This window comes from Mustelus asterias, chromosome 18 (genome assembly GCF_964213995.1).
Source record: "Mustelus asterias chromosome 18, sMusAst1.hap1.1, whole genome shotgun sequence".
Taxonomy (NCBI): domain Eukaryota; kingdom Metazoa; phylum Chordata; class Chondrichthyes; order Carcharhiniformes; family Triakidae; genus Mustelus; species Mustelus asterias.
In genome coordinates, this window is record NC_135818.1 from 65,298,357 (window position 1) to 65,326,093 (window position 27,737).

General features: G+C 43.9%; 1 protein-coding gene across 3 annotated transcripts in view; it reads right to left on the reverse strand.

The window, feature by feature from the left end:
* rtn1a (reticulon 1a) overlaps nt 1–27,737 on the reverse strand; it is a 174,989-nt gene that overhangs the window by 62,816 nt on the left and 84,436 nt on the right. For 2 of the 3 annotated variants that reach the window (XM_078234200.1, XM_078234199.1), the window contains one exon: nt 26,741–27,544. The exons of the other annotated variant lie outside the window; for it this stretch is intronic. In XM_078234200.1, coding sequence (XP_078090326.1) covers nt 26,741–27,544 — 804 coding nt within the window. The remainder of the gene's footprint in view (nt 1–26,740; nt 27,545–27,737) is intronic. 3 annotated transcript variants of the gene reach the window in all.

Sequence of the window (27,737 nt, forward strand, 5' to 3'; positions counted from 1 at the left end):
AAGTGCTTTGGAGAAGAAAAGCAGGTGGGAGATACAGCTATAGTTAGTAAGGACGTTGGTATCAAAGGTTAATTTACGAAGAACATACTGATTATGAAAGATTTAAAGGAGAAAAAGATTGAACCTGAAGAGGGAGACAGTTAACCAATATCTGTCTGAGGACAAGGCACTGGGGGACAAGGAAGGGAAGTTGAGCAGCAGTTTAGTGGAACTAGGATCGAAAGAGTTGGAGGTGGGTCTCAAGGACAAGACATACAAGAGGGCACATGAGGGAAAGATGCAAATTCAGGGCCAGGTGGGGGGAGGGGTTGGAGGAAAACTGGCCCGGTGGGGTAGAGAAGCAGCAGAGGCAACGGTCTTAACGTTAGGTGACCAAGAAGTCCATGAGCTCCTTACACTTGCTGTTGGAGATGAGGATGGAGGAGACAAGGGACTTGTGGTTTAGGAAGATGGTTTGCATTAGAGAAAGGATGCTGGGGAATTATCTTTGAATGGAATAATGAGTAAAACCTGACAGTACTACCAAGTTACCACCAACATGTCTCCTGTTCCACCAGAGACCCAAACATCCTAGACCACTGCTACACAAATATCAAACATGCCTACCGCTCTATTGCCCGCTCACACATTGACAGATCAGACCACAGGGCTGTGCTCCTGCTCCCGGCTTACAAGCAAAAACTGAAGCGAGAGAATCCATCAAAGAAAGTCGTGCAATGTTGGTCTGAGGAATCGGATGATCTCCTATGGAGCTGCTTGGAGTCAGTAGACTGGTCAGTATTTAAAAACTCTGCAACCAGCCTGAATGAGTACGCCACTACGGTAACTGACTTCATTACTAAGTCTGTAGAAGACTGTGTGCCAAAGCAGAAAATCCGTGTGTTCCCCAACCGGAAATGGTTGCGGTTAGTTTAACTTCTGTAGTAGGGAAAATGCTCGAATCTATCATCAAGGAAGAAATAGCGAGACATCTGGATATAAATTGTCCCATTGGTAAGATGCAGCATGGGTTCATGATGGGAAGGTCATGTTTGACTAATTTGGTGGAATTCTTTGAGAACATTCCATGTGCGGTGGACAATGGGGAACCTGTGGATGTGGTGTATCTGGATTTCCAGAAGGCATTTGACAAGGTGCCGCACCAAAGACTGCTCCAGAAGATAAAGGTGCACGGTGTTATGGGTAATATATTAGCATGGATAGAGAATTGGTTAACTAACAGAAAGCAAAGAGTGGGGGTAAATGAGTGTTTTTCTGGTTGGCGATCAGTGACTAGTGGTGTGTTTCAGGGATCAGTGTTGGGACTGCAATTGTTTACGATTTACATAGATGATTTGGAGTTGGGGATCAAGTGTAGTGTGTCAAAATTCGCGGATGACACCAAGATGAGTGGCAGAGCAAAGTGTGCAGAGGACGCTGAAAGTCTGCGAAGGGATATAGATAGTCTAAGTGAGTGGGCAGATGGAGTACAATGTTGGTAAATGTGAGGTCATCCATTTTGGTAGGAATAACAGCAAAATGGCCTATTATTTAAATGGTAAAAAATTGTAGCATGCTGCTGTGCAGAGAGACCTGGGTAACCTTGTGCAAGAATCTTAAAGAGTTGGTTTGCAGGTGCAGCAGGTAATTAAGAAGGCAAATGGAATTTTGTCCTTTATTGCTAGAGGGATGGAATTTAAAAACAGCGAGGTTATGTTGCAGCTGTATAAGGTGCTGGTGGAGGCCACATCTGGAGTACTGTGTACAGTTTTGGTCTCCTTACTTGAGAAAGGATATACTGGCACTGGAGCGGGTGCAGAGGAGATTCACTAGGTTGATTCCGGAGTTGAGAGGGTTGGCTAATGAAGAGAGACTGAGTAGACTGGGGCTATACTCATTGGAATTCAGAAGAATGAGGGGAGATCTTACAGAAACATATAAGATTATGAAGGGGATAAGATAGAAGCAGGGAAGTTATTTCCACTGGCGGGTGAAACTAGAACTAGGGGGCATAGCCTCAAAATAAGGGGAAGCAGATTTAGGAGGAACTTCTTCACACAAAGGGTTGTGAATCTGTGGAATTCCCTGCCCTGTGAAGCAGTTGAGGCTATCTCATTTAATGTTTTTAAGGCAAGGGTAGATAAATTTTTGAACAGTAAAGGAATTAAGGGTTATGATGAGCGGGCAGGTAAGTGGAGCTGAGTCCACAAAAAGATCAGCCATGATCTTATTGAATGACGGAGCAGGCTTGAGGGGCCAGATGGTCTATTCCTGCTCCTAGTTCTTATGTTCTTAATAAACAATGGATGAACAGGGATATCCACTGCTTGCTGAACTCCAGGTCTGAGGCGTTCAAGTCAGGCGACCCTGAGCTGTACAAGAAAGCCAGGTAAGATCTAAGGAGATCCATCAAATTTGCCAAAAGGCAGTACTGGACCAAGTTAGAATCCTAGGCTAGCCACATTGACCCCCGCCGACTATGGCAAGTTCTGAAAGACATAACAGGATACAAGATGAAGGCATGTAAAATCGCTGGCTCCAACGCACTCCTCCCTGATGAGCTCAATGCATTCTACACCAGTTTTGAGCAAGAGGTCAGCGAGAGCATGCCCTCCATCCTGGAAGACCTGGATGAACCTGTATCTGGGGTCACCATTGCAGATGTCAGGGCAGCTTTCTCAAAGGTAAACCCACGGAAAGCGACTGGCCCGGATGGGATACCCGGATGAGCACTCAGATCCTGCACGGATCAGCTGATGGAGGTATTCACAGACATATTCAACCTCTCTTTACAACAATCTGAGGTCCCTATCTGCTTCAAGAAGATGACCATCATCCCGGTACCTAAGAAAAACCAAGCAGCGTGCCTTAATGATTATCGGCCGGTGGCTCTGACATCCAACATCCAACATTATGAAGTGCTTCGAAAGGTTAGTCATGGCACAAATCAATTCTAGCCTCCCGGACTACCTGTATCCACTACAGTTTGCCTACAGTTTCCACTACAGATGACCCAAAGCTCTTAAGAAGTTCCTGAAAGGAGGAAGGTGACTGGAGAGGTAGGGAAATGTAGAGAGGGAATTCCAAGGCTTGGGGCATAGGCAGCTGAAGGCATGGCCCACCAGTGCTGGAGCAATTATAATGGGAATGCACAAGAGGCCAGAATGAGAGGAGCGCTGGCATTTCAGAGGGTTGTGAGGCTGGTGGAGATTACAGGGAAAGGGAGCAGCAGGCCATGGAGGGATTTGAAAACAAGGATGAGAATGAAATGAGATGAACACGGTAAAATGATCAAATCGAGACAATGATTCCTGGGTGATTTCAGGAAGCACTTGCATACACAATAGGCAACAAAAATCAAGAACCACAACTTGTCACTGCTCGGTCGATTGAAATTTTGAAACTGAGCTTGAGAAAATCTTTGTTAGGTAAAGGCAAGAAGGGATATGAAATGAAAGCAGGTAAATGGAGTTAAGATAAAGAACAGCCACAATCTAACTGAATGACGCGGACAGACTTGAAGAAGTGAATGGCCTATTCAGTGGACCTATGTCCGCTATGTCAGACCTATGTCAGTGGTGTGCCTCAGGGATCGGTGTTGGGTCCACTGTTATTTGTCATTTACATTAATGATTTGGATGAGAATTTAGGAGGCATGGTTAGTAAGTTTGCAGATGACACCAAGATTGGTGGCATGGCGGACAGTGAAGGTTATCTCGGATTGCAATGGGATCTTGATCAATTGGACCAGTGGGCTAACGAATGGCAGATGGAGTTTAATTTAGATAAATGCGAGATGATGCATTTTGGTAGACCGAACCAGGGCAGGACTTACTCAGTTAATGGTAGGGCGTTGGGGAGAGTTATAGAACAAAGAGATCTAGGGGTACAGGTTCATAGCTCCTTGAAAGTGGAGTCACAGGTGGACAGAGTGGTAAAGAAGGCATTCAGCATGCTTGGTTTCATTGAACATTGAATACAGGAGTTGGGATGTCTTGTTGAAGTTGCACAAGACATTGGTAAGGCCACACTTGGAATACTGTGTACAGTTCTGGTCACCCCTATAATAGAAAGGATATTATTAAACTAGAAAGAGTGCAGAAAAGATTTATTAGGATGCTCCCGGGACTTGGTGGTTTGAGTTAGAAGGAGAGGCTGGGACTTTTTCCCCTGGAGCATGGAAGGCTTAGGGATGATCTTGTAGAGGCCAATAAGATAATGAGGGACATTGATCAGCTGGATAGTCAACATTTCTTCCTAAAACTAGAGGGCCTAGATTTAAGGTGAGAGGAGAGAGATACAAAAGGATCCAGAGGGGCATTTGTTTCCACACAGAGGGTGGTGAGTGTCTGGAACAAGCTGCCAGAGGTAGTAGTAGAGATGGGTACAATCTTGTCTTTTAAAAAGCACTCAGACAGTTACGTGGGTAAGATGGGTGTAGAGGGACATGGGCCAAATGCAGGCAATTGGGACTAGCTTAGTTGTTAAAAAAAGGGGTGGCATTGACAAATTGGGCCGAAGGGCCTGTTTCCATGCTGTAAACCTCTATGAATCTATGTTCCTAGCCATGCAAAAGTTTGGAAATGGTTTTGATGAGGCAGCATGACTGGGCACTGTGAGAGTTGAAGGGAGCAGAACGGAATCAGTTGATTTTGGGGAGACAAGACTTGGAGCAAGAATCCAACAATGAATGTCTCTAAAAACAGACAAAAACAAATTGCCCTCTGCAATATTTTCAGGCTCCTGCTCCTCTTCTGATTAATCCTTCTGCCTCCTTTGTCTGTCTTCTTTTTTGACGTCACCTCTTTGGGAGGCAAAATTCTGTTGCAGAAAACAAGCTTGGAGCAGCTAACCAGACAATATTAAAATGCATTCCCAGACAGATTCAGTCATCAGAAGTGCGTCCTCAACAGTACAATTTAGCTGGGAAAACACGCAGCTGTTGTCAGTCGTGCTTCAGGAAGACAGACTTGATCTCACAGATGTCTGTCCTTCTGGTTGAAAGAATGCAGAGACAGTAACTGGATGAGCAGGAAATACGAGACAACATCAAACAAAAAATAAATGCGAAAGGTGGGGATCAATCAGAACAGACAAAAGGAGGGGAAAAAAAAAACAGTGCAACAGGGGTAGAGTTTAGGAGATAATCCAAGGCCCACAAACTCCAAATCCTGTAGTCTCATCTCCCCCACTGCTTAAAACCACCTGCTCCACCTAATAGTGGATGTACCTTCATTCAAAGTAAAAATTCAAGCTAATTGCCTTGGCTGCAGCGAGAGAGAACCCATTCCTGATGTAGTTGTGAACAGAGAGGAGATGGCTCTCTGCACTTACCAGAGGTAGAAGCCCATTTGTTGATATTCAATTTCTTTATCACCACAGCAACTTCCTCCTTGAACAGAGGACACTAATAGGAAGACGTGAGCTGCGGAAATCAGTCACTGTTACTTTGTGGATGTTCCATCTCTACAACATATTTGTACAACGCTTTGAACCAAATGCTTCAGCATCTGTATTAGATCAAAACAGGCAATCATCCAAAATTCAATAATGTGTGGCACTAAAGTAGGTTTTCATACTACAGATATAGAATATACATTCTACAGCTCACATCTGGCCCTCAGCCTTAAGTATCTGACCACCAAATCTCAGGAAATTGGGTTTCTATTGCATTTATGTTTCTTTCTATTGTTAGGGTACCGATCAGAAACCCCAAAGTATAATATGAAGTCAGACTAGACACCAATCATTTTCTATTTTGGCATTACTGTGAGGATAAGATGTTTTACTCCAGGTGCAATTCTACTGACAAACTGGGAATCTTTTATCAAAACAAACTTTATTCAACAATACAGTTTAACTATAACAAATGAATTAGCTTAACATTTAACAATTGAATAATACTTAAACATGACAAGATACAATTCTTAACTGCTAAGCTGTCACTACGAGTTCCAATCAAGCAATATTTCTCTTATAGACTTAAACCACTCTTTAAAAATATGGTTAACAAAACACTGGCATACTTGCTTTGACTTAGGTTACTAGGCTTGGAGCTTTCAGAGACCCTTTGGAGAGAGAAAGAGAGAGACACTGCTTTCTTCTGGCAGCCCAACCTGTTCCCCTCCTGCAAGCTTAGCTCCTCCCATTATTAGCCACATGACTCTGTTCCTGTCAATAAACCTAATCAAAACTCACATGGCTCGATATACCTGGTCTGAAATTCCTGAAGAACCTAAATAAACAAAAGGTCCATTAATTCTAAAAGGTAACACATTCTTAGCTAAAATCAGTTATTACCCTGCATTCTTAGCATCTATTGTATGTCTCCCCAACAAATTGACTCTTGTAAAGAAACACTGCTTCTTAAAGCAGCCTCACCTTAAACACAAAATATAGCAAAATAGCACAGTATCATCGCACTATGCTGATTTCTTGTTTCAAATTCAGAGGCCAAGGGCTGAATTTGAAAGGCCCCAAAAAGGGGCTGGGCACAGAGGTGGGTAGATTAATAAATTCTTGCCATCAGCCAGCATACCAGCTCCATTCCTCCTCCAAACCAATTTACATACATGGTGGATAGCCAATTAAGATCTGTTGTCAGAGGCCAACTAGAATTTCCCAGTCAATCTCTGGATCCCAGAGGTACCCTGTGGAGGAGCAGATTGGCACTGATTATAATGTCTGAACCTCTGAGTTTGACTGCGCCAGGGTTTGCTGTCAGTTTTACAGAGCGATGATGTTGAGTGATTGGTGCCTAGTCTGACCTCGTATTATACTCTGGGGTTTCTGATCCGTACCCTAACAATAGAAGGAAACGTAAATGCAATGGAAACCCAATTTCTTTTTCTGCACTCTTTCTAGTTTAATAATATCCTTTCTATAATAGGGTGACCAGAACTGTACATAGTATTCCAAGTGTGGCCTTACCGATGACTTGTACAACTTCAACAAGACGTCCCAACTCCTGTATTCAATGTTCTGGCCAATGAAACCAAGCATGCCGAATTGCCACAATTACCAAATTCCCGGGCAATATGCATTTCCAATTGTGTAGATCAGTACTACACAGATCAGTGAGCTTGAGTCACTGTAACTCAATCACCAGGCTGTGATTTTGCACAACATTCCTACCAGCCGATCCAACCTGCTCAAAATTCATGAAATACACTTTTTAAAAAAAATATTTCAAAATCATAATGGGTCTGGGCAGTACATAGTGAAAAACTGCTCCCATTAGTGGAAGGATTGAAGACACCGATTTAAGGTGATAAGCTAAAGGAGCAAAGGCAACAGAAGGAAAATCCTTATTAAGCAGCGAGTGGTTACGAGCTGTAACGCACTGCCTGCCAGAGGTAGACCGAGTCAAGGCCTTCAAGAGAGAATTGGATAATTACCTGAAGAGAAAAATATTGCAAAGCTGTGGGGGAAAGGTGGGAGAGTGGGACCAAGTGATTTGTACTTGCAGTGAATTGGCATGGATATGACAGGCTGAATGGCCTCCTTCATTGCTGTAACTATTCTATGATCTTATGATAAGAACATAAGAACATAAGAAATAAGAGCAGGAGTAGGCCATCTAGCCCCTCGAGCCTGCCCCGCCATTCAATAAGATCATGGCTGATCTGAAGTGGATCAGTTCCACTTACCCGCCTGATCCCCATAACCCCTAATTCCCTTACCGATCAGGAATCCATCTATCCGTGATTTAAACATATTCAACAAGGTAGCCTCCACCACTTCAGTGGGCAGAGAATTCCAGAGATTCACCACCCTCTGAGAGAAGAAGTTCCTCCTCAACTCTGTCCTAAACTGACCCCCCTTTATTTTGAGGCTGTGCCCTCTAGTTCTAGCTTCCTTTCTAATTGGAAAGAATCTCTCCACCTCTACCCTATCCAGCCCCTTCATTATCTTATAGGTCTCTATAAGATCCCCCCTCAGCCTTCTAAATTCCAACGAGTACAAACCCAATCTGCTCAGCCTCTCCTCATAATCAACACCCTTCATCTCCGGTATCAACCTGGTGAACCTTCTCTGCACTCCCTCCAAGGCCAATATATCCTTCCGCAAATAAGGGGACCAATACTGCACACAGTATTCCAGCTGCGGCCTCACCAATGCCCTGTACAGATGCAGCAAGACATCTCTGCTTTTATATTCTATCCCCCTTGCGATATAGGCCAACATCCCATTTGCCTTCTTGATCACCTGTTGCACCTGCAGACTGGGTTTTTGCGTCTCATGCACAAGGACCCCCCAGGTCCCTTTGCACAGTAGCATGTTGTAATTTTTTTCCATTTAGATAATAATCCAATTTGCTATTATTTCCTCCAAAGTGAATAACCTCACATTTGTCAACGTTATACTCCATCTGCCAGATCCTCGCCCACTCACTCAGCCTGTCCAAATCTCTCTGCAGACTTCTACGCCCTCCACACGATTCACTTTTCCACTTATCTTTGTGTCGTCTGCAAACTTTGTTACCCTACACTCAGTCCCCTCCTCCAGATCGTCTATATAAATGGTAAATAGTTGAGGCCCCAGTACCGATCCCTGCGGACCATCCGCCAACCAGAAAAGCACCCATTTATTCCAACTCTCTGCTTCCTATCGGATAGCCCATCCCCAATCCACGCTAACACCCTACCCCCTAGTCCATGTGACCCAATCTTCTTCAGCAACCTTTTGTGAGGCACCTTATCAAATGCCTTTTGGAAATCCAAAAACACTGCATCCACCGGTTCCCCTCCGTCAACCGCACTAGTCACATCTTCATAAAAATCCAACAAGTTCATCAAGCACGACTTTCCCCTCATGAATCCATGCTGCGTCTGCTTAATCGAACCATTCTTATCCAGATGGCCTGCTATTTCTTCTTTAATGATGGATTCCAGCATTTTCCCAACTACAGACGTTAAGCTAACCGGCCTGTAGTTACCCGCCTGTTGTCTATTTCCTTTTTTAAACAGCGGCGTAACATTAGCCATTTTCCAATCCGCCGGCACTACCCCAGAATCCAACGAATTTTGATAAATAACCACTAACGTATCTGCTATTACCTCTGACATTTCTTTCAGTACCCTGGGATGCATTCCATCCGGGCCCGGGGACTTGTCCACCTTCAGTCCCGTTAGTCTACCAAGCACCGCCTCCCTGGTAACATTAATTGTATTGAGTACCTCTCCTCCTACCAACCCTCTATCGTTAATATTCGGTAAACTATTTGTGTCTTCCACCGTGAAGACCGACACAAAAAACTTATTTAAAGTTTCAGCCATTTCCTCATTTCCCACTATTAAATTCCCCCTCTCGTCCTCCAACGGTCCAACATTCACTCTTGCCACTCTATTCCTTTTTATATTTTGTAAAAGCTTTTACTATCATTTTTTATATTTAGAGCTAGCCTAGCTTCATAACCTATCTTTCCTTTCTTTATCGCTTTCTTAGTCGTTCTTTGTTGTTTCTTAAAGTTTTCCCAATCTTCCGATTCTCCACTATTTTTGGCCACTCTGTACGCATCGGTTTTTAATTTGATACTCTCCTTAATTTCCTTCGTTATCCACGGCTGGCTATCCCTTTTCTTACAGTCCTTCTTTATCACCGGAATATATTGTTGCTGAGTACTGAAAAGGATCTCCTTAAAAATCCTCCACTGTTCCTCAGCTGTCCTACCTACCAGTCTGCTCTCCCATTCCACCTTAGCCAATTCAGCCCTCATCCTATCGTACTTCCCTCTGTTCAAACAGAGGACACTGGTATGGGACCCTACTTTCTCCTCTTCCATTTGTATCAGAAATTCAACCATATTGTGATCACTTGACCCAAGAGAGTCCTTCACAAGAACATCCTTAATTCTACCTACCTCCTTACACATTACCAGATCTAAGATAACTCGTTCCCTCGTTGGTTCTGTAACATACTGTTCAAGGGAACTATCCCGACAGCATTCTAAGAACTCTTCCTCCATCCCACCCCTTCCAACTTGAGTCAGCCAATCAATATGCAGGTTGAAGTTCCCCATGATTATTGCCGTTCCGTTTTTGCACGCATCCATAATTTGCTTGTTTATAGCCCTCCCCACCTCAACATTATTATTTGGGGGCCTATAGACCACGCCTACTAGTGTCTTTCTCCCCCTACTATTCCTTATCTCTACCCATAACGATTCCACGTTTTGTTCCTTAGAGCCTATGTCATCCCTCACCACTACCCTGATATTATCTTTTATTAACAGAGCCACCCCACCACCTTTTCCTTCCGGTCTATTCTTCCTAAATGCCTGATACCCCTGGATATTCATCTCCCAGTCCTGGTCTCCCTGCAGCCACGTTTCTGTAATGGCCACTAGATCATACCCATTTGTGCTGATTTGCACCATCAACTCATGAACTTTGTTCCGAATGCTTCGTGCATTCAGGCAAAGTGTCTTTATTCCAGCTTTTGTCTGGACCCAATTTGATGAAACGCTATCAACCTCTCCCTCACCCTCTACTCCTTTAACTACTTGAATGCCCTCATTCACTTGCATTCGCTCCCTCTCCTCTACCATTGATTTTGTAATTCCTCTTACCTCTGCACCCTCCCCCCCATAAATTAGTTTAAAGCCCTTTCTACAGCCCTAGTGATACGATTCGCTAGGACTCTGGTCCCAGCACGGTTCAAACAGAGACCATCCCATCTATACAGGTCCCATCTGCCCAAATACTGGTGCCAATGCCCCATGAATTCGAACCCATTCCTCCCACACCAATCCTTGAGCCACGCATTCGTCTCCTTAATCCTATTAACCCTGCGTCAATTTGCGCGTGGCCCAGGTAGTAATCCAGAGATTACCACCTTGTTGGTTCTGCTTTTTAATTTGTTCCCTAGCTCTTCGTACTCCCTCTGCAGATCCTTAGTTCCTGTTTTGTCTATGTCATTGGCACCTACATGGACCACGACAACTGGATTTTCACCCTCCCACTCCAAATTCCTCTGCAGCCCAGATGATACATCCTGGACCCGAGCACCAGGCAGGCAACACAACCTACGGTATTGCTTATCCTGGTCACAGAGAACAGTGTCTATGCCCTTAACTACACTATCCCCAATTACTACTACATTTCTCTTTGATTTCTCCGTTGCAGCAGCACCCTGCACCCTGGTACTGCCGACAGTTTGCTCGTCCTTCTCGCGGTCATTTTTCCCATCCACACTGGTGGCAAGAACCTCAAATCTGTTGCACAGATTTAAGGGCTGAGGTTCTTGGGACTTTACCTCCCGCAAACTACTTCCTTTCTTCCCCCCACTGCCCGCCTTCTTCCCCCCACTGCCCGCCTTCTTCCCCCCACTGCCCGCCTTCTTCCCCCCACTGCCCGCCTCACCCGCAGCCACTCCCTGTTGTCCCTGACCCCCAGCTAAGTTAGTCAGTCTAAGGGGCGTGACTTTCTCTTTATACACATTATCCAGATAGCTCTCCCCTTCCCTGATAAGCTTCAGTGTCTGTAGCTCAGAGTCCAGTTCATCTACCTTGAGCTGGAGATCCTCCAGCAACCAGCACTTACTGCACACATGGTCCCTGGGGTCCACCTTGGGGTCCACTTGCTCCCACATCATGCAGAAACAGCACATTACATATCCCTCCATACCAATTTACCTTGTGTAAGTTGGTGTAATTTAAAAGTGAAACCCTACCCTGCCCCTGCCTGTCCCCGCCGAAGCCCTGTGAGCCAAATCCCTTACAGTTCACACTCTACTCCCACTCACTCTGCTGCCCGCTCACGGTGGGCAGCAGAGTGTGTCACGAATGTGTCACGGATTTGGCTCAACTTCATTTCCTTTATAACCAATTTCTAAAATAGATTAAAAATTGCCCAGGTAATGGATGTTGCTACAAATAATATTTCAAAGTAATTTCACAGTATCCAATTTCACAGGGAATTTCACAGTAACTTTATTGCAGTGTTAATGTAAGCCTTATTTGTGACTAATAAATAAACTTTAACCATTGAAGAACAGAAACCACCCAACCAAACCCTATCCTCTGTGGGACAAAAGGCCACCATCGATCATCAAAGCTGCTTGAAAGATTTATTTTGTTATATGACCTATATGCACTGGGATCTGCACTACGTGGCTCTAGCCATAGGCTCGATACAGCAGTGGATAGGTTTTGGGGGGAGATGGGTGGTGCAAGGTACCTGGACATCTGTCTGGGTGGCCCTTCTCCTTAGCAAGACAAGGATTTGCCAATGCGCACCCAGATGGAGGAACACATGCCAACTCACAGAGGTGGGGCGGGGGCGGGGGGGGGGGGGGGGGGGGGGTGGCGCAGGAGCTTCTTCTCAGGCCTCTCCTCATCCCCTCTGTCAATGACTCCATTATCCCCAGTCGGCACGGTCGAGATTTCCCCTGCATCTGTTCAGGGCACCCCCACGAGTCTGGAACCTTCAAGGCCTCAGCCCTCCAGATGAGGCACGCCAAAGACATTGGAGGTAATGTGGCATTGCACTCAGCAGCCCGCTTCCTCCTCAGCTGCTGGCAGAGTTACACCAAAACATAGCGGTAGGAAAATAAAGAATTTATGAGAGCAGAAAGGTGGCATGAGCGTTTATACAAAATTCACTGCACCACATGTAAATATTGCACAAAATATTGTACTCACTTTATTCATGTGTGCATCATCATCTTTTTTTAGGAGCTGCTTCATCAGACTCCTAATTATACTGGCATGCCTCATGTTTGCACTCATTGAAAGTTGCAGGGGAGTGTTAGTCTCCTACACAAAGTAGATGCCGATGGTGTAGTGTGTTACTAGTTAGTCTTTATTCATGATGTCTGCCAATCTGTGGGACCTAGAGGAATGCATGGGTTCTATAGACACTGCATTCTATGCCAAAGAGATTGTCTGAGATTATCTTCCACAGAGACAACTGAACTGTAAAGAATTTAAGTCAAGGGTCTGTAATGATGGGGCAGGTTCTGATATCTCGGCAATGCATCAGCTGTCCTGGGTAAATCTTCAGCAGCGAGCGTGTGTTTCAAAGGTTTACATGATTGTGATTTTTGGTGGTAGAGGGCACAATTTCAGAGGTAGCTCATGATAGAGGGAAGGTTGGCATCCTGAGCAAGCAAACCTGTCCTGGCAATTGGACAATGAGATGGCCTCTAGCATCTCTGGCACTGCCTCTCGAACATCTGGAACTAATATGTCTGCATCCTGAAGACACACAAACAAGTACGTGACATTTTTCTCCAAAGTCTTCCCTTAACGACTGCTTCTTTTAAAAAAAATTAATTTACAGGATCTGGGCATCACTGGCTAGGCCAGCATTTATTACCCATCCCTAGTTGCCCTTCAGAAGGTGATGGTGAGCTGCCTTCTTGAACCACTCATTCCCTGAGGTGTGGTACACCCACAGTGCTGTTACGGAGGGAATACCAGGATTTTGATCCAGCAATAGTGGAGGAATGGTGAGATATTTCCAAGTCAGGATGATTTGGAAGGGAACCTCCAGATACTGGTGTTCCCAAGTATCTGCTGTCCATGTATTTTCAGATGGTAGTGGTCATGAGTTTGGAACAAGTTGCCTAAGGACACTTGGTGAGTTCTTGCAGTGCATTTTATAAATGGTACACACTGCTGTTACTGTTAGTCGGTGGTGGAGGGTTTGAACATTTGTGGAAGGGATTCCAATCAAGCAGACTGCTTTGTCCTGGATGGTGTTGAGCTTCGAGTGTTATTGGAGCTACACTCCAGAGAACCATAGAACCATAGAAAATTACAGCTCAGAAACAGGCCTTTTGGCCCTTCTTGTCTGTGCCGAACCATTTTATGCCTAGTCCCACTGACCTGCACTTGGACCATATCCCTCCACACCCCTCTCATCCATGAACCCGTCCAAGTTTTTCTTAAATGTTAAAAGTGACCCCGCATTTACCACTTTATCCGGCAGCTCATTCCACACTCCCACCACTCTCTGCGTGAAGAAGCCCCCCCTAATATTCCCTTTAAAAACTTTTCTCCTTTCACCCTTAACCCATGCCCTCTGGTTTTTTTCTCCCCTAGCCTCAGCGGAAAAAGCCTGCTTGCATTCACTCTATCTATACCCATCAAAATCTTATACACCTCTATCAAATCTCCCCTCAATCTTCTACGCTCCAGGAAATAAAGTCCTAACCTATTCAATCTCTCTCTGTAACTCAGCTTCTCAAGTCCCGGCAACATCCTTGTGAACCTTCTCTGCACTCTTTCAATCTTATTTACATCCTTCCTGTAACTAGGTGACCAAAACTGTACACAATACTCCAAATTCGGCCTCACCAATGCCTTATATAACCTTACCATAACACTCCAACTTTTATACTCGATACTCCGATTTATAAAGGCCAATGTACCAAAGGCACTCTTTACGACCCTATCCACCTGTGACGTCACTTTTAGGGAATTCTGTACCTGTATTCCCAGATCCCTCTGTTCAACTGCACTCTTCAGAGTCCTACCATTTACCCTGTACGTTCTTCTTTGATTTGTCCTTCCAAAGTGCAATATCTCACACTTGTCTGCGTTAAATTCCATTTGCCATTTTTCAGCCCATTTTTCTAGTTGGTCCAAATCCCTCTGCAAGGGGCATTGAAAACCTTCCTCACTGTCCACTACACCTCCAATCTTTGTATCATCAGCAAACTTGCTGATCCAATTTACCACATTATCATCCAGATCATTGATATAGATGACAAACAACAATGGACCCAACACCGATCCCTGCGGCACACCACTAGTCACAGGCCTCCACTCAGAGAAGCAATCCTCCACAACCACTCTCTGGCTTCTTCCATTGAGCCAGTGTCTTATCCAATTTACTACCTCCCCATGTATACCCAGCGACTGAACCTTCCTAACTAACCTCCCATGAGGGACCTTGTCAAAGGCCTTGCTGAAATCCAGGTAGACAACATCCACCGCCTTCCCTTCATCCACTTTCCTGGTAACCTCCTCGAAAAACTCTAATAGATTGGTCAAACATGACCTACCACGCACAAAGCCATGTTGACTCTCCCTAATAAGTCCCTGTCTATCCAAATATTTGTAGATCCTATCCCTTATCACACCTTCCAATAACTTGCCCACCACCGACGTCAAACTTACTGGCTGATAATTTCCCGGATTTCTTTTGGAACCTTTTTTAAACAACGGAACAACATGAGCCACCCTCCAATCATCCAGCACCTTCCCCGTGAATACTGACATTTTAAATATGTCTGCCAGGGCCCCTGCAAGTTCAACACTAGCTTCCCTCAAGGTCTGTGGGAATACCCTGTCCGGTCCTGGGGATTTATCCACTCTGATTTGCCTCAAGACAGCGAGCACCTCCTCCCCTTTAATCTGTAAAGGTTCCATGGCCTCCCTACCAGTTTGCCCTATTTCCGTAGACTCCATGCCCGTTTCCTCAGTAAATACGGATGCAAAAAAACCATTTAGTATCTCCCCCATCTCATCCAGGCAAGAGGAGAGTATTCCATCACACTCATGACTCGTGCCTTGTAGATGGTGGATAGGCTTTGGGAAGTCAGGAGGTGAATTACTCGCTGCAGGTTTTCAACCCTAGACCTGCTCTGGTAACCACAGTATTTATATGGCTGGTCCAGGTCAGTTTCTGGTCACTGGTAACCTCCAGGATGTTGATGGTGGTGGATTCAGTGATGGTAATGCCATTGAATGTCAAGGAGTGATGGTTAGATCTTCTCTTGTTGGAGATGGTCATTGCCTGGCACTTGTGTGGTGCAAATGTTACTTGCCACTTGTCAGGCCAAGCCTGGAAACTGTCCAGATCTTGCTGCCTTTGGACATGAACTGTTTTAGAATCTGAGTCAGCACAACTGGTGCTGAACATTGTGCAGTCATTAACAAACATCCCCACTGCTGACCTTATGATGAATGGAAAGTCATTGATGCATCTCAGGCCTAGAACACTACCCTGAGGCACTTCTGCAGTGATGTCCTGGAACTGAGATGTTTGACTTCCAACAACCACTACCACCTTATTTTACGCCAGGAATGACTCCAACCGGTCAAGGGGTTTTCCCCCCCCCCGATTCCCGTTCACTCCACTTTTGCTCGGGCTCCTTGATGTCACACTCAGTCAAATGCTGCCTTGATGTCAAGGGCAGTCACTCTCACCTCCTGACCACCCTCCTGCTCTGGTGCAGCCTCAGCTGCTGACTAGTGAGAGCCCTCCTTTGTCACATCCTCTCCCCCTGCTCCCGATATTGTACGAATATTGGGTGTAGGAAACCTACAGATATTGAACTGAGTAAAAGGCAGGCAATGATGTGGGAACCTGTGTCCACAGGTTTCATCCGTACAGCTGCTGATGCAACAAGTCTTTCTACTCTTTGCATTTGCACACCCAAAACAGAGGGCTGCAGAGGCTGGGTCATTAAGTATGTTCAAGACTGAGATGGACTGATATTTAATCAGAAAGGGAATGAAGGTTAGGAGGATAAAGTGAGAAAGTGGAGTTGAGGATTATCGCATCAGATCTCAATGAGTGGAGCAGACTTGATGGGCCAAATGGACTATTTCTGCTCCCATGTCTTATTGAGACACTTGCCTCATCCCCTCCTGGCATCTACAAGCTAGCTTTTGGACGTGGCGAGAAAGAGTGTGCAAATGATCCTCGTATTGACTCTCCTCCTCTCCCCCCTCATCATCTCCGACTTTGTCCCCTTCACCCTTGACTCTCACAACATTATAGTGAGCATTCCCTCTGTAGTCCATTGTGGAAGTGGACATGCCATCTTTCTACCCTCCTTCTCATCGAGATTCTTCCTCGAATTCTAGACCCTCCTCACATCGTCCTTAGTGATTCCATTGGAGCCCGTGACCTGCATCACGTGACCATTGAATGTTCCTACCTCAAACTAGAACTGTCCCCACTGCCAAATCAAACTCTGCCCTGTGATTGAACATTCCCTCAGCCAGCCAGCACCGTGCATTTGATCCACAAAACCCAACTTTGGACAATAAGACATGGGAGCAGAAATAGTCCATTTGGCTCATCAAGTCTGCTTCACTCATTCAATGAGATCATGACTGATCTGATGCAATAATCCTCAACTCCACTTTCCTGTTTTATCTTCCTAACCCTTCATTCCCTTACTGATTAAAAATCAGTCCATCTCAGTCTTGAACATACTTAATGACCCAGCCTCCTACAGCCCTCTGCAGGGAAGAACTACACAGAGTCACTACCCTCTGAGAGGAGAAATTCCTCCTCATCTCTGTCTTCAATGGGTGATCCCTTACTCTGAGATTATATCCTCTGGTTCTAGACGCTCCCACAAGGGGAAATACTGACCCCACCCTTTTGGTTCCCCGCTTCATTTATCTTCACTAACTTCCCCCACCATGCCGACCACATACAAGGCCCTTCCAACTGCACCTCCATGCCCTGACTCCACCCACTGTCCTCCGTAAGTGCCCTCTTCCAGTCCTCCATGCCCCAATTCCTCAAACAAGCCCCTCACCCCTGATCTGCTCTTGCCAGTCTTGATGCTCCATCCAAGCTGCCATTCTCCTGTTCCCTTTCCCTACGCCACAAAGCCAACCACTCACCTCAGTCACAACTGCACCAAACCGACTGCTGCACACCACCTTTAAATGAACGTGAACCAGGTGCCACGAGGTCCCCTTGCAGCGCTGACCTCATCTTGCAAAGTAGGAATTAATTTCACAACGTTTTAAGATAATGAGTATTCGTGGCATGCAAACGTAAAACAAAGTACAAACCTGCCATGATAGAGTGAAATACCTGACACTGCCACTGACAACATTTCAGTCTAAAACTGCCATCAGAATTTTGACTCTCACATCATGAACTCCCCCCGCTCACCACACTTCCTACTCTCAGGGTCATCATTCAATTCAGCCCATTTTCTCTTGTTGTACATTACAAAAGTGCCAGTTCCGGGGAATATCAATTGACTTCGCTAGAATTCTGGTATCATAGAATAGAATCATAGAATCCCTACAGGACAAAAGAAGGCCATTCGGCCCATCGAGTCTGTACCGACCACAATCCCACCCAGGTCTTATTCCTGTAACCCCACATATTTACCCTGCTAATCAACCTAACTCGTACATCTTTGGACTGTGGGAGGAAACCGGAGAATCCAGAGGAAACCCACGCAGACACGTGCAAACTCCACACAGACAGTGACTCGAGGCTGGATTTGAACCCAGGTCCCTGGCGTTGTGAGACAGCAGTGTTAATCACTGTGCCACCGTGCTGCCCCAATGTATGCTTAAACTTCAATATCATCAGGTGGATGTCTATTCATCTCCCCAAATAGAATAAATTGAACCAATGGCTGATGGTGGCGGCAATAGAGTGGGCACTAATGTATCATAAGGAAATGCCCTGAACATTTAGTTCTTGCATTCAGTCGATCTTACTGGATGTTTGAAGGAATCCAATCTAGATTTACAAATGATAAAACTCAGTTGAACAACTCTTTGAATGTTATTTCTAGCAAGCTTTTAAGCAAAGTTTTGGTTGGAGGCCCTATATGAGTAAGATGGCTATAGAGGGATATGAGCCAAATGCGGGCAATTGGGATTAGCTTAGGGGTTTTAAAAAAAAGGGCAGCATGGACAAGTTGGGCCGAAGGGCCTGTTTCCATGCTGTAAACCTCTATGATTCTATGTCAAAATATGTTCCGAATTAAAGGAAACCTCTGCAAGTCCACTAGGTGGCACCAACATATTGCAACATAGAAGCAGGAAAATAGCTTTCACCTCAAGTCTAATTTCTCAAATTGAATTAACTTGACCCAAAACATGTAGCTAAATCCAGAATTACCAGCTTCACTGTAAAGTTTATTTCCCTCGACTCCAACACTGTAGCAAAGCCTCAAAGGAATGAATGCTAAGATTTTAAAAAATATTTTCCATCCCAGACAGTGTCCCAAAATGTGTGCAAACCTGTGCCAAACTACAACTAGTTTGAGATGTTAAACAACAACAGTGGATGGTAGCACTGCTGCCTCACATCTCCAGGGACCCGGGTTCAATTCCCGGCTTGGGTCACTGTCCGTGTGGAGTTTGCACATTCTCCCCGTGTCTGCGTGGGTTTCCTCCGGGTGTTCCGGTTTCCTCCCACAGTCCAAAGACATGCTGGTTAGGTGCACTGGCCATGCTAAATTGCTCCTTAGTGTCCCGGGATGCGTAGGTTAGAGGGATTAGTGGGGTAAATATGTGGGATTATGGGGATAGGGCCTGGGTGGGATTGTTATTGGGGTAGACTCGATGGGTTGAATGGCCTCCTTCTGCACTGTAGGGTTTCTATTTTTCTATGTTAACTGAGTAAAAACTGTGGAATGAGATAACTTCAACTGATAGTAAAAAGAAACTTATTCAGCCACTTTAACACCAGAGATAGAAGGGTAGTGTGCTCTCAGAGATTTCACAGCTCTATTACTGGAAAAAGAAAAACATTTCCTAATTTTAATTCTGATCTTTTATATTATCCACACAATGCTGTAACCTTACTTTAGCTTGCTTTTGGTTAATTTGTTCACCACAAACTTGATAATGTTTCATGCAAAAATGATAATATTACATGGTAGAATAGCAACAGAAATGTTTCTTTTACAATTAGTATTCCTGTGAATTCTGTCCTGATGAGTGCAAGATGAAAAACTTTGACAACTGTTTCTTTTTCCAGCAATACGTACTAGTAACATTCTTAACAAACAAATCAAAGCACTTCAATCAACTCTGACAGGCCCACCACCATTTTACGCTCAATAAGTTTTGATTGGCAGCAGGCGGATTTTTCCATCCTCACTTGGTTGGAAGCCCCACCTTGGAGAGCTGTCAGCCAATCAGGAGTGAAGGCTCAGGGTTTGGTCAGGAAGTGACGCTCAGGCCCGAGGTTTGGTGGGTGAGTGAAGGCAGGCTCAAGGCTCATATGGGCATCCGAGCTATTTTCTGTTCCGCCTACACTGGTTCCCACTGCAGGCTGGACCAGAAAAGCCCAGTCTTTTATTGAATTATGTATTAAAACCCCACTGCCACTGGCTGGTGTGTAGCCATTCCCTGCTCGATCCAACAAACAGGATGATGGTTGTGGGAGGCAGGGGGTGGAATGGTGCAGGTAAGTAGGCACGCTGGCAAAAATAATGTATTTGCCCATCTCAGTTCCCGCCCCAGCCTCCCATATCGGGGCCAAAACCCTGACCCCGAGGCATAAGGTTTTAATTTGGGCAGAGTTCTTACAATGTGTGGATGGGGCACACACTTCACCTTAAACTAGCAACTTACTTGAAAAAAATGAAATGAGGGAACAAGAGAAATGATTTACAGTTCTAGCAACAACACTCAGTAAAGTCAAACAAATCAGACACTGGGATGTGTTAGAACCCAAATATTCAGCCAAAATAGTGAAGTGATTCTGTCACCTTATAAATCACTGATGTGGCAGCATTTAGATACTGTGTCACTTCTGGCCACGACAGTACAAAATATTACAAGCATTGGAAGAATACAGTAATGATCGACCAGAATGATTGAGAGGTTTGACGGTTTGGATTATGAGCAGCTATTGGACATGTTTATCAATGGAAAAGAGCAGCTCGAGAGGTGATATGTTTTTTTTGTAAGGATTCAAAATGGGACTACATAATGTCAGCCACAAACAGTAGAAATAGACGATACAACCCACGCTCAAAAGGGATTGTGGGGGAGGAGGTGCGAATTCAAAATGAAGCTGCAGAAATGTTATTTCAGTGATCGAGTAGTAGACCCATAGGCAGACAGTGGAACCAGTTAGTATTGATTCATTCAAGTACAAGTCAGACAGATTTTTTTCACAAAATAACATTTTATAATACAGTATATGATTAATATGTAAATATAAAGTACTTGGGAGGAATAGGTGACTTTGGACCTAGATTTTTATCAGTGGATGTTTTCTCGCTTCATATCTGTGCCTGTTGCAGACTAATTGATAAAGATTGATTTCTTTAAGTCAACAATTCCATTATCATGTGACTACCAGCATGACGATGAAGGCAAACTAGACGGACCGAGGTTTTTATTTGGCAAGCGATTCTCATGTTCTGACTTCTAAATATTCCCTCCTTTAGACCTCTCGGAGAGCAGACAGAGAAAAAAAACTTTGCTTTGCAAGTGCTATCCTTCTCCCTGCCTCTCAAGCCCAATGGCTTCCTTGAAACGTGCACATGTAGCAAGTCTGTGACAAAGTAGTAAACACAGTAAGAAGTCTCACAACACCAGGTTAAAGTCCAACAGGTTTATTTGGTATCACGTGCTTTTGGAGCACTGCTCCTTCATCAGGTGCCTCACCTGATGATGGGGCAGCACTCCGAAAGCTCGTGACACCAAATAAACCTGTTGGACTTTAACCTGGTGTTGTGAGACTTCTTACTGTACCCACCCCAGTCCAACGCCGGCATTTCCACATCATAATAGTAAATAGAAAAAGTGAAAACAGCGATGTGTGTTTATTACTAGCACTCCGGTAAAGCGCAATATGGAAAGACTACAAATGAGCTGTCAGCATTCTAAAAGAGAGGAGTGATTTTCTGATTATTGATGAGCAAGCATTGCCCCACTCCAGAGTGTTTTTTAAATTCCATTCTACATACCAGACATCCTTATAATTGGTAGTATGGGAAAACCTTCATTATTGATTGTAGTTAATTAAAGCGCTGCAGTACATTTACATGTCATATTGAAGATTATCTTTTCCAGAAGCTATGTAATGGAATGGATAGATCAATACATGCTCACATGTATAACCGAAAGGTACATTAAAACAAATTATACTTTCTCCATGTTAGTCACATTAATTTTTCACATTCAAACTTCACAGCCATATAACCCAAGGATGAATTAAAAAAAAGGAATCTGTATACAAAAATACATAGTTTACAAACACGTCTACATAAAAAGCAATGAAGTTGGTGTTAAAATGTAGATTGCAACTAAAAAGAAATAATCTGAATGGGATAAAAATGTAATTTAACAATCTCTTATAAGATAGGTTAGAAAACTTTAAAATCTTTCACTAATATTTATCTTCTTTTTAGTTATTAATGTTTTGGAACATTTCTATTGACATATATGTATTTAACATGAATTAGCTAAACACTTTTCAATACGTACAAGTAGTTTTTCACACTCTGTTTGTCTAAATAACAAAGGCCAACAGATATAGCTAACTTTTTTCTATATTCCTGAACATCTGTGGAAAACTTTCTATTGGCAATTAACCAGAAACTGAACTGGATTAGCCATATAAATACTCTGGCTACAAGAGCAGTTCAGAGGCTGGGAATTCTGCGGTGAGTAACTCACTTCCTGACTCCACCAGCTACAAAGCACAAGTCAGCAGTCTGGTGGAATACTCTCCACTTGCCTGGATGGGTGCAACTCCAACAACACTCAAGAAGCTCAACACCATCCAGGAGAAAGCAGCCCAGTTGATTGTTACCCCATCCACAAACATTCACTCCCTCCACCACTGACACAGCTGTGTCGACCATCTATAAGATGCACTGCAGAAACTCACCAAAACTCCTTCGACACCATCTTCCAAACCCATAACTTTGAAGGACAAGAGCAGCTGATGCATGGGAACACCACGACCCATAAGTTCCCCTCAAAGCCACACACCTTCCTGCCTTAGAAATATATCACCTTTCTTTCACTGTCGCTGACTAAAATCTTGAAACTCCCGCCTGTGGTGATTGGGCCTTACTTTATTGTGTTGCTCTAAAACAGACCATCACCACACTGTCCCAGCAACATTGTCGGTGCATCTATAGCGCATTGATTACAGTGGTTCAAGAAGGTGGCTCACCACCACTTTCTCAAGGGCAGTTAGGGAAGGGCAATAAATATTGGCCTAGCCAGCAATGTTCACATCCTGTGAAAGAATAAATAAAAAAATAAGTAGTGCTAACCACTGAGCGGCATGGTGGCATAGTGGTTAGCACTGCTGCCTCACAGCACCAGAGACCTGGGTTCAATTCCGGCCTCAGGTCACGGTCTGTGTAGAGTTTGCACATTCTCCCCGTGTCTGCGTGGGTTTCCTCCGGATGCTCCAATTTCCTCCCACAGTCCCAAGATGTGCGGGTTAGGTTGACTGGCCATGCTAAATTGCCCCTTAGTGTCAGGGGGATTAGCAGGTTAAATGTGTTAGGTTACAGGAATAGGGCCTGGATGGGATTCTGGTCAGTGCAGACTCGATGGGCCTAATGGCCTCCTTCTGCACTGTAGAGATTCTAAGATTCTAAGAAGAAAGGTCACATATAGAGCGCATTATGATTGCCCTGTAAATGCCAGCAGAAATTTGCACTATGTAAAATTACTAAGGATCCTGTCTACTAAAACTATAAATTGTTAAACAGCAACTATGATTTCACTTTTGTTTAAAATTGAACGAGACAATAGTCTAAAAATGATACCTTACAGCATCACTATCCAACTGCTTTGTCCACCACATTTTGAGGCCATAACTACTTAACTTGGATACGTTAATAGTTTCATTAAAATAATACTTAGATTGGAGAATGGCTAGGAATGGTGTAACCCAATGGTTTGTGCTGGGTCCATTTTATCCTCGATAACTACTTGTACTTAGGTGTCAAGAACATGATATTGAAACTGCCTGCTGAAACAAAAGCTCACTAGCATCAAAACAGATTGCGAAAGATCTTTTTACTGTGAAGAAATATGAAGTAATGCATTTTGTAAGTAAAGAACCAACAGGAGTAGACCCCCAATGGAAAAAAGCTGTTATGAACAGAGGTTCCCAGCAATTCAAATACATAATTTAAAAGTATATAAATAGAGTCGTATGGTTATAACACAGTATAATTTCTAAACTGTCTCATTGCATTATTGCTGCAGCTAGATTTATTCAGTCAGATTTCAATTACTAATATCTGGTGATTCCACAAAGTTAAATCATGGGTATAAAGGAGCAATAGTTTTGCTTCACATTAAGAGGAATCACTGTACACCATATCTAGATGCTCCTTTTCTGGATGCTTGTTCCTGAGGACTTCCCATTCCATTGTATGATCCTCAGAATTAGTTGTTTCAGCTAGATCTCTACGCCATCCTAGAATTTCTGAAGCTTTGCAAAGGGTGGAGCATAATGTGCAACTTCTAAAGGTGAAGACCCAATTTACAGGAGAAATGTGACACATCATCGCTCCTCACCTCACTTCTCTGTCCCTTTGGCCCTTGGGCAATTCAAGAAGTAGGTGTGAGGTTTACATATGAAAACTCCCACCCTCCTCAGCTGCCTCAGATTAGACGATGACAAAGAGGATCCTAAAGGTAAAGCACACACACCAGATTTTTCATTCCAAAACAAGGGATGAAGCCACGTCGGATCTTTGCCAAGGATATAAGATCGAGGCCAGGAAATCTCTGCCTGTATAGGTCCGGACAGACACAGTGTACTTCAACCTGGAAATTATGGACTTGCTAATCTAACATCCATTGCAGCAAGTTATTGGAATCTATAATTAAGGACAGAATGAATCATAGAATCCTACAGTGCAGAAAGAGGCCATTCGGCCCATTGAGTCTGCACCAACCACAATCCCACCCAGCCAGCCCTATCCACATATCCCTACATATTTACCCACTAACCCCTCTAGCCTATGCATCCCGGGACACTAAGGGGCAATTTAGAATGGCCAATCAACCTAGCCCACACATCTTTGGACTGTGGGAGGAAACTGGAGCACCTGGAGGAAACCCACGCAGACACAGGGAGAATGTGCAAACTCCACACAGACAGCGACCCGAGCCGGGATTCGAACCCAGGTCCCTGGAGCTGTGAAGCAGCAGTGCTAACCACTGTGCTACCGTGCCGCCCATTATGAAGCTTTGAGAAATTTCAGCTGTTTGGAGAAAATCAACATGGATTGGGAAAGAGTAGGTCATGTCTAATGAACCTAATTGATTTTTTTTAAGGAAGTAACTACAATAGTAGATAGGAGAATATCGATGAATATAGTTTATATGACCTCCACAAGGCATTTGCTAAGGAACCACATAAAAGGCTGCTCAATAAAATCAAAGCTCATGGAATGGAAAGCAAATGATTAACGTGGTTAAACTGGTTATTAGAAAACAGAGCATAGGTAGGCATAATGGGCATATACTTCAATCAGAAGGAAGTGCTCCATAAAGATTTGTGGTGAAGCCTCAGCTTTTCATCATATTTATTAATGACTTAGCAACACAATAGAGAACCATATATTCAAGGTTACCAATGACACACACAGATTAATGATATAGTAAGTAGCGCGGATGAGAGCATAAACCACAGAGACCTTGATTAGGTTAAGTGAGTGGGTGACTGGGGTAGATGGATAAAAACAGAGCAGATTAGAGTGAAGGTCCGAAGCGATGTAGGGATCTGTGTACATAGACCACTAAACTGTAGTAGTTAGGAACAAAGAATAATCAAAAAGGCTAATAGAATGTTAGTCATTATAACTAGAAGACTGGGACATAAAGGGGGGGAAGATTTGCGAAGAAGTCCACCTGGAATACTGTGCACAGAGTAACACATCTCATTTTGACCTTGGAAGGAGTGCAATGCAAACTCATCAGAATGTGATCATGTCTCCAAGGATTAGATTATGAGGCGAGATTCCATAAACCATCCTTATGTTCCTTGGAGTATAGTAAGTTCAGGGTGATTTGAGGTTCTTAATATCGTGAAATTGATAGTGTAAATAGAAAAAATTTCCACTGATGTGGGGGTCATGAGCAAATGGGCTTAACCTTAAAATCAGTCAGGTTTTTTCAGGAAAGAGGTTACGAAACATTTCTTCATGCAAAGGATGGTAAAAGTGTGGAATTCTCTCCCATAAAAATTAATAATATTAAAACAGAAATTGATAGATTTTTGCTAGACAAGGGAATAAAATGAAATGGAGCGGAGGTGAGCTCTTAGAGTTAAGGGACAAATTAGCCATGATCTCACTGAACGGTGGTGGAACAGGCTTGAGGACCTGAATGGTCTGCTCCTGTTCAAGCTAGGGCAGAAGAGGCCAGGAAGAGAGGTCTTTTTTATTTATTTGATAATGGTTAAAAATCACACATTCTCAAAATAATCAATTAATTAAATAATCACATTCTCAAAAATTGGAAAACCCGGTTTAAATGTATGATCCAAATCGATTCCTGCCCCACTTGTATCCAATTAGTCTGACAGTCATTTTACTAATTAGAGTAGATGGGCAGGAATGGATGGTTTACTCTTGCCACTTTCAAGTCTTTGACTACAGGGATATACAGCGGCAAAGAGGGATAACAGAACACATTAATGTAATGTGTTCCCCAGAGCTGCACCTTTCAAAACATTTTCACAAGCCGGAACAGCCATTTGTCAAAAAACAAGTGCACTGCCTCATAAATAATTCAGGTGTTCACATTTCACTGAACTTGCTTCACCTGTCTGGCTGCTGGTTATTATGCAACACATTTCAATTCTCCGGGTACTAGATTTGGGGCGGGGGATGGTGCAGGGGAGAAAAATCAGTCGGCTGAAACTTAGCTAAAGATAAACATAAAATAACATTAAGTAACTGAACATGCAATTTTTTAAAACACTTCTACATAAAAAGGAAAGTTGAGAACAAATGGATTAGAAAATTTTCAATTAGTGAAATATGAAGGCGGTTTAAAATAAATTACTAAGGTCAGAGTAATGGCTAAAATTACCTGTTTTCTTATTTAGTACCAGCAGAAACCGCTCAGAAGAAATGGGCTGGCTGCTCTCCAAGTCTTTTCCAGTCTTGGCTCCGTCTGAAGGTTTGCTATCACTTATTTTTCCAGCTGTTTCTTCAGACACTTCTTCAGAAGATGGTTCTTCAACCACCACCTCGGGGGTAATGAAAGCTTCGGAATGATCCAGAGGGGCGGGAGGCTCAGCTGTGGCTGCATCTGTTCCACTTGTACCTTTGACAATATAGGAGGAAGTTGATCGACTTGACTGAAGGTCCAGTTCTTGCTGTCTGTCCATTATTAAGGCTTTTTCGTCAGGTTCTCTCCCCCTGCTGTTAGATTTCAGTGGGGAGTCTTGCTCTCTTTGGAGACTCTCTTCAGATGCTGACGAAGCGTCATAGGGATCAATGATGAGCTCACTGTCGAGTTCGGCTTCGCGTTCCTCTCTCAGGATACTGTACTGGACCGAAGAAACAGAGGAAGGCGGAGTTCCACCAACCTGCCTGAATGTCATATAGCTGCAACCTTCAGCTTCTTCCACGGACAGTGACTCATCTGGCACTACCTCTATTTCAGAATCTCCAGATTCAGCACTGCTGGCCTCAAGGTCCAATATTGTCGCTGGTAGCTTTGGCAAGTTCTGCTCAGACTCATCTATTTTTGTTAAGGCAGCACTTAGGGACCTCTCCTCCTCTGTGGCATTTAAAGGAAAACATTGAGTTTTGTCTGAAGTCTTGTCAGCAGCGGGGCGCTCCTCCTCCAGGAAGTGGTAAGCAGCTTCAATCTGTGAATCAGATTCTTCTGCAATCATAAATGCAGACAGAAAATATGCTCAGTGAGCACTCAAAGTTATTTCCTTTTTGCTGCTGCAATAGTACATTAAGTAATACCTCATTTATGATCAACATCACATCTACTAAGGTTTGTCACTTTTAAAACTCAGTCATATTATTGAAGAGCTAGACTTGAGATACATCCAGGTTAAAACAGAATC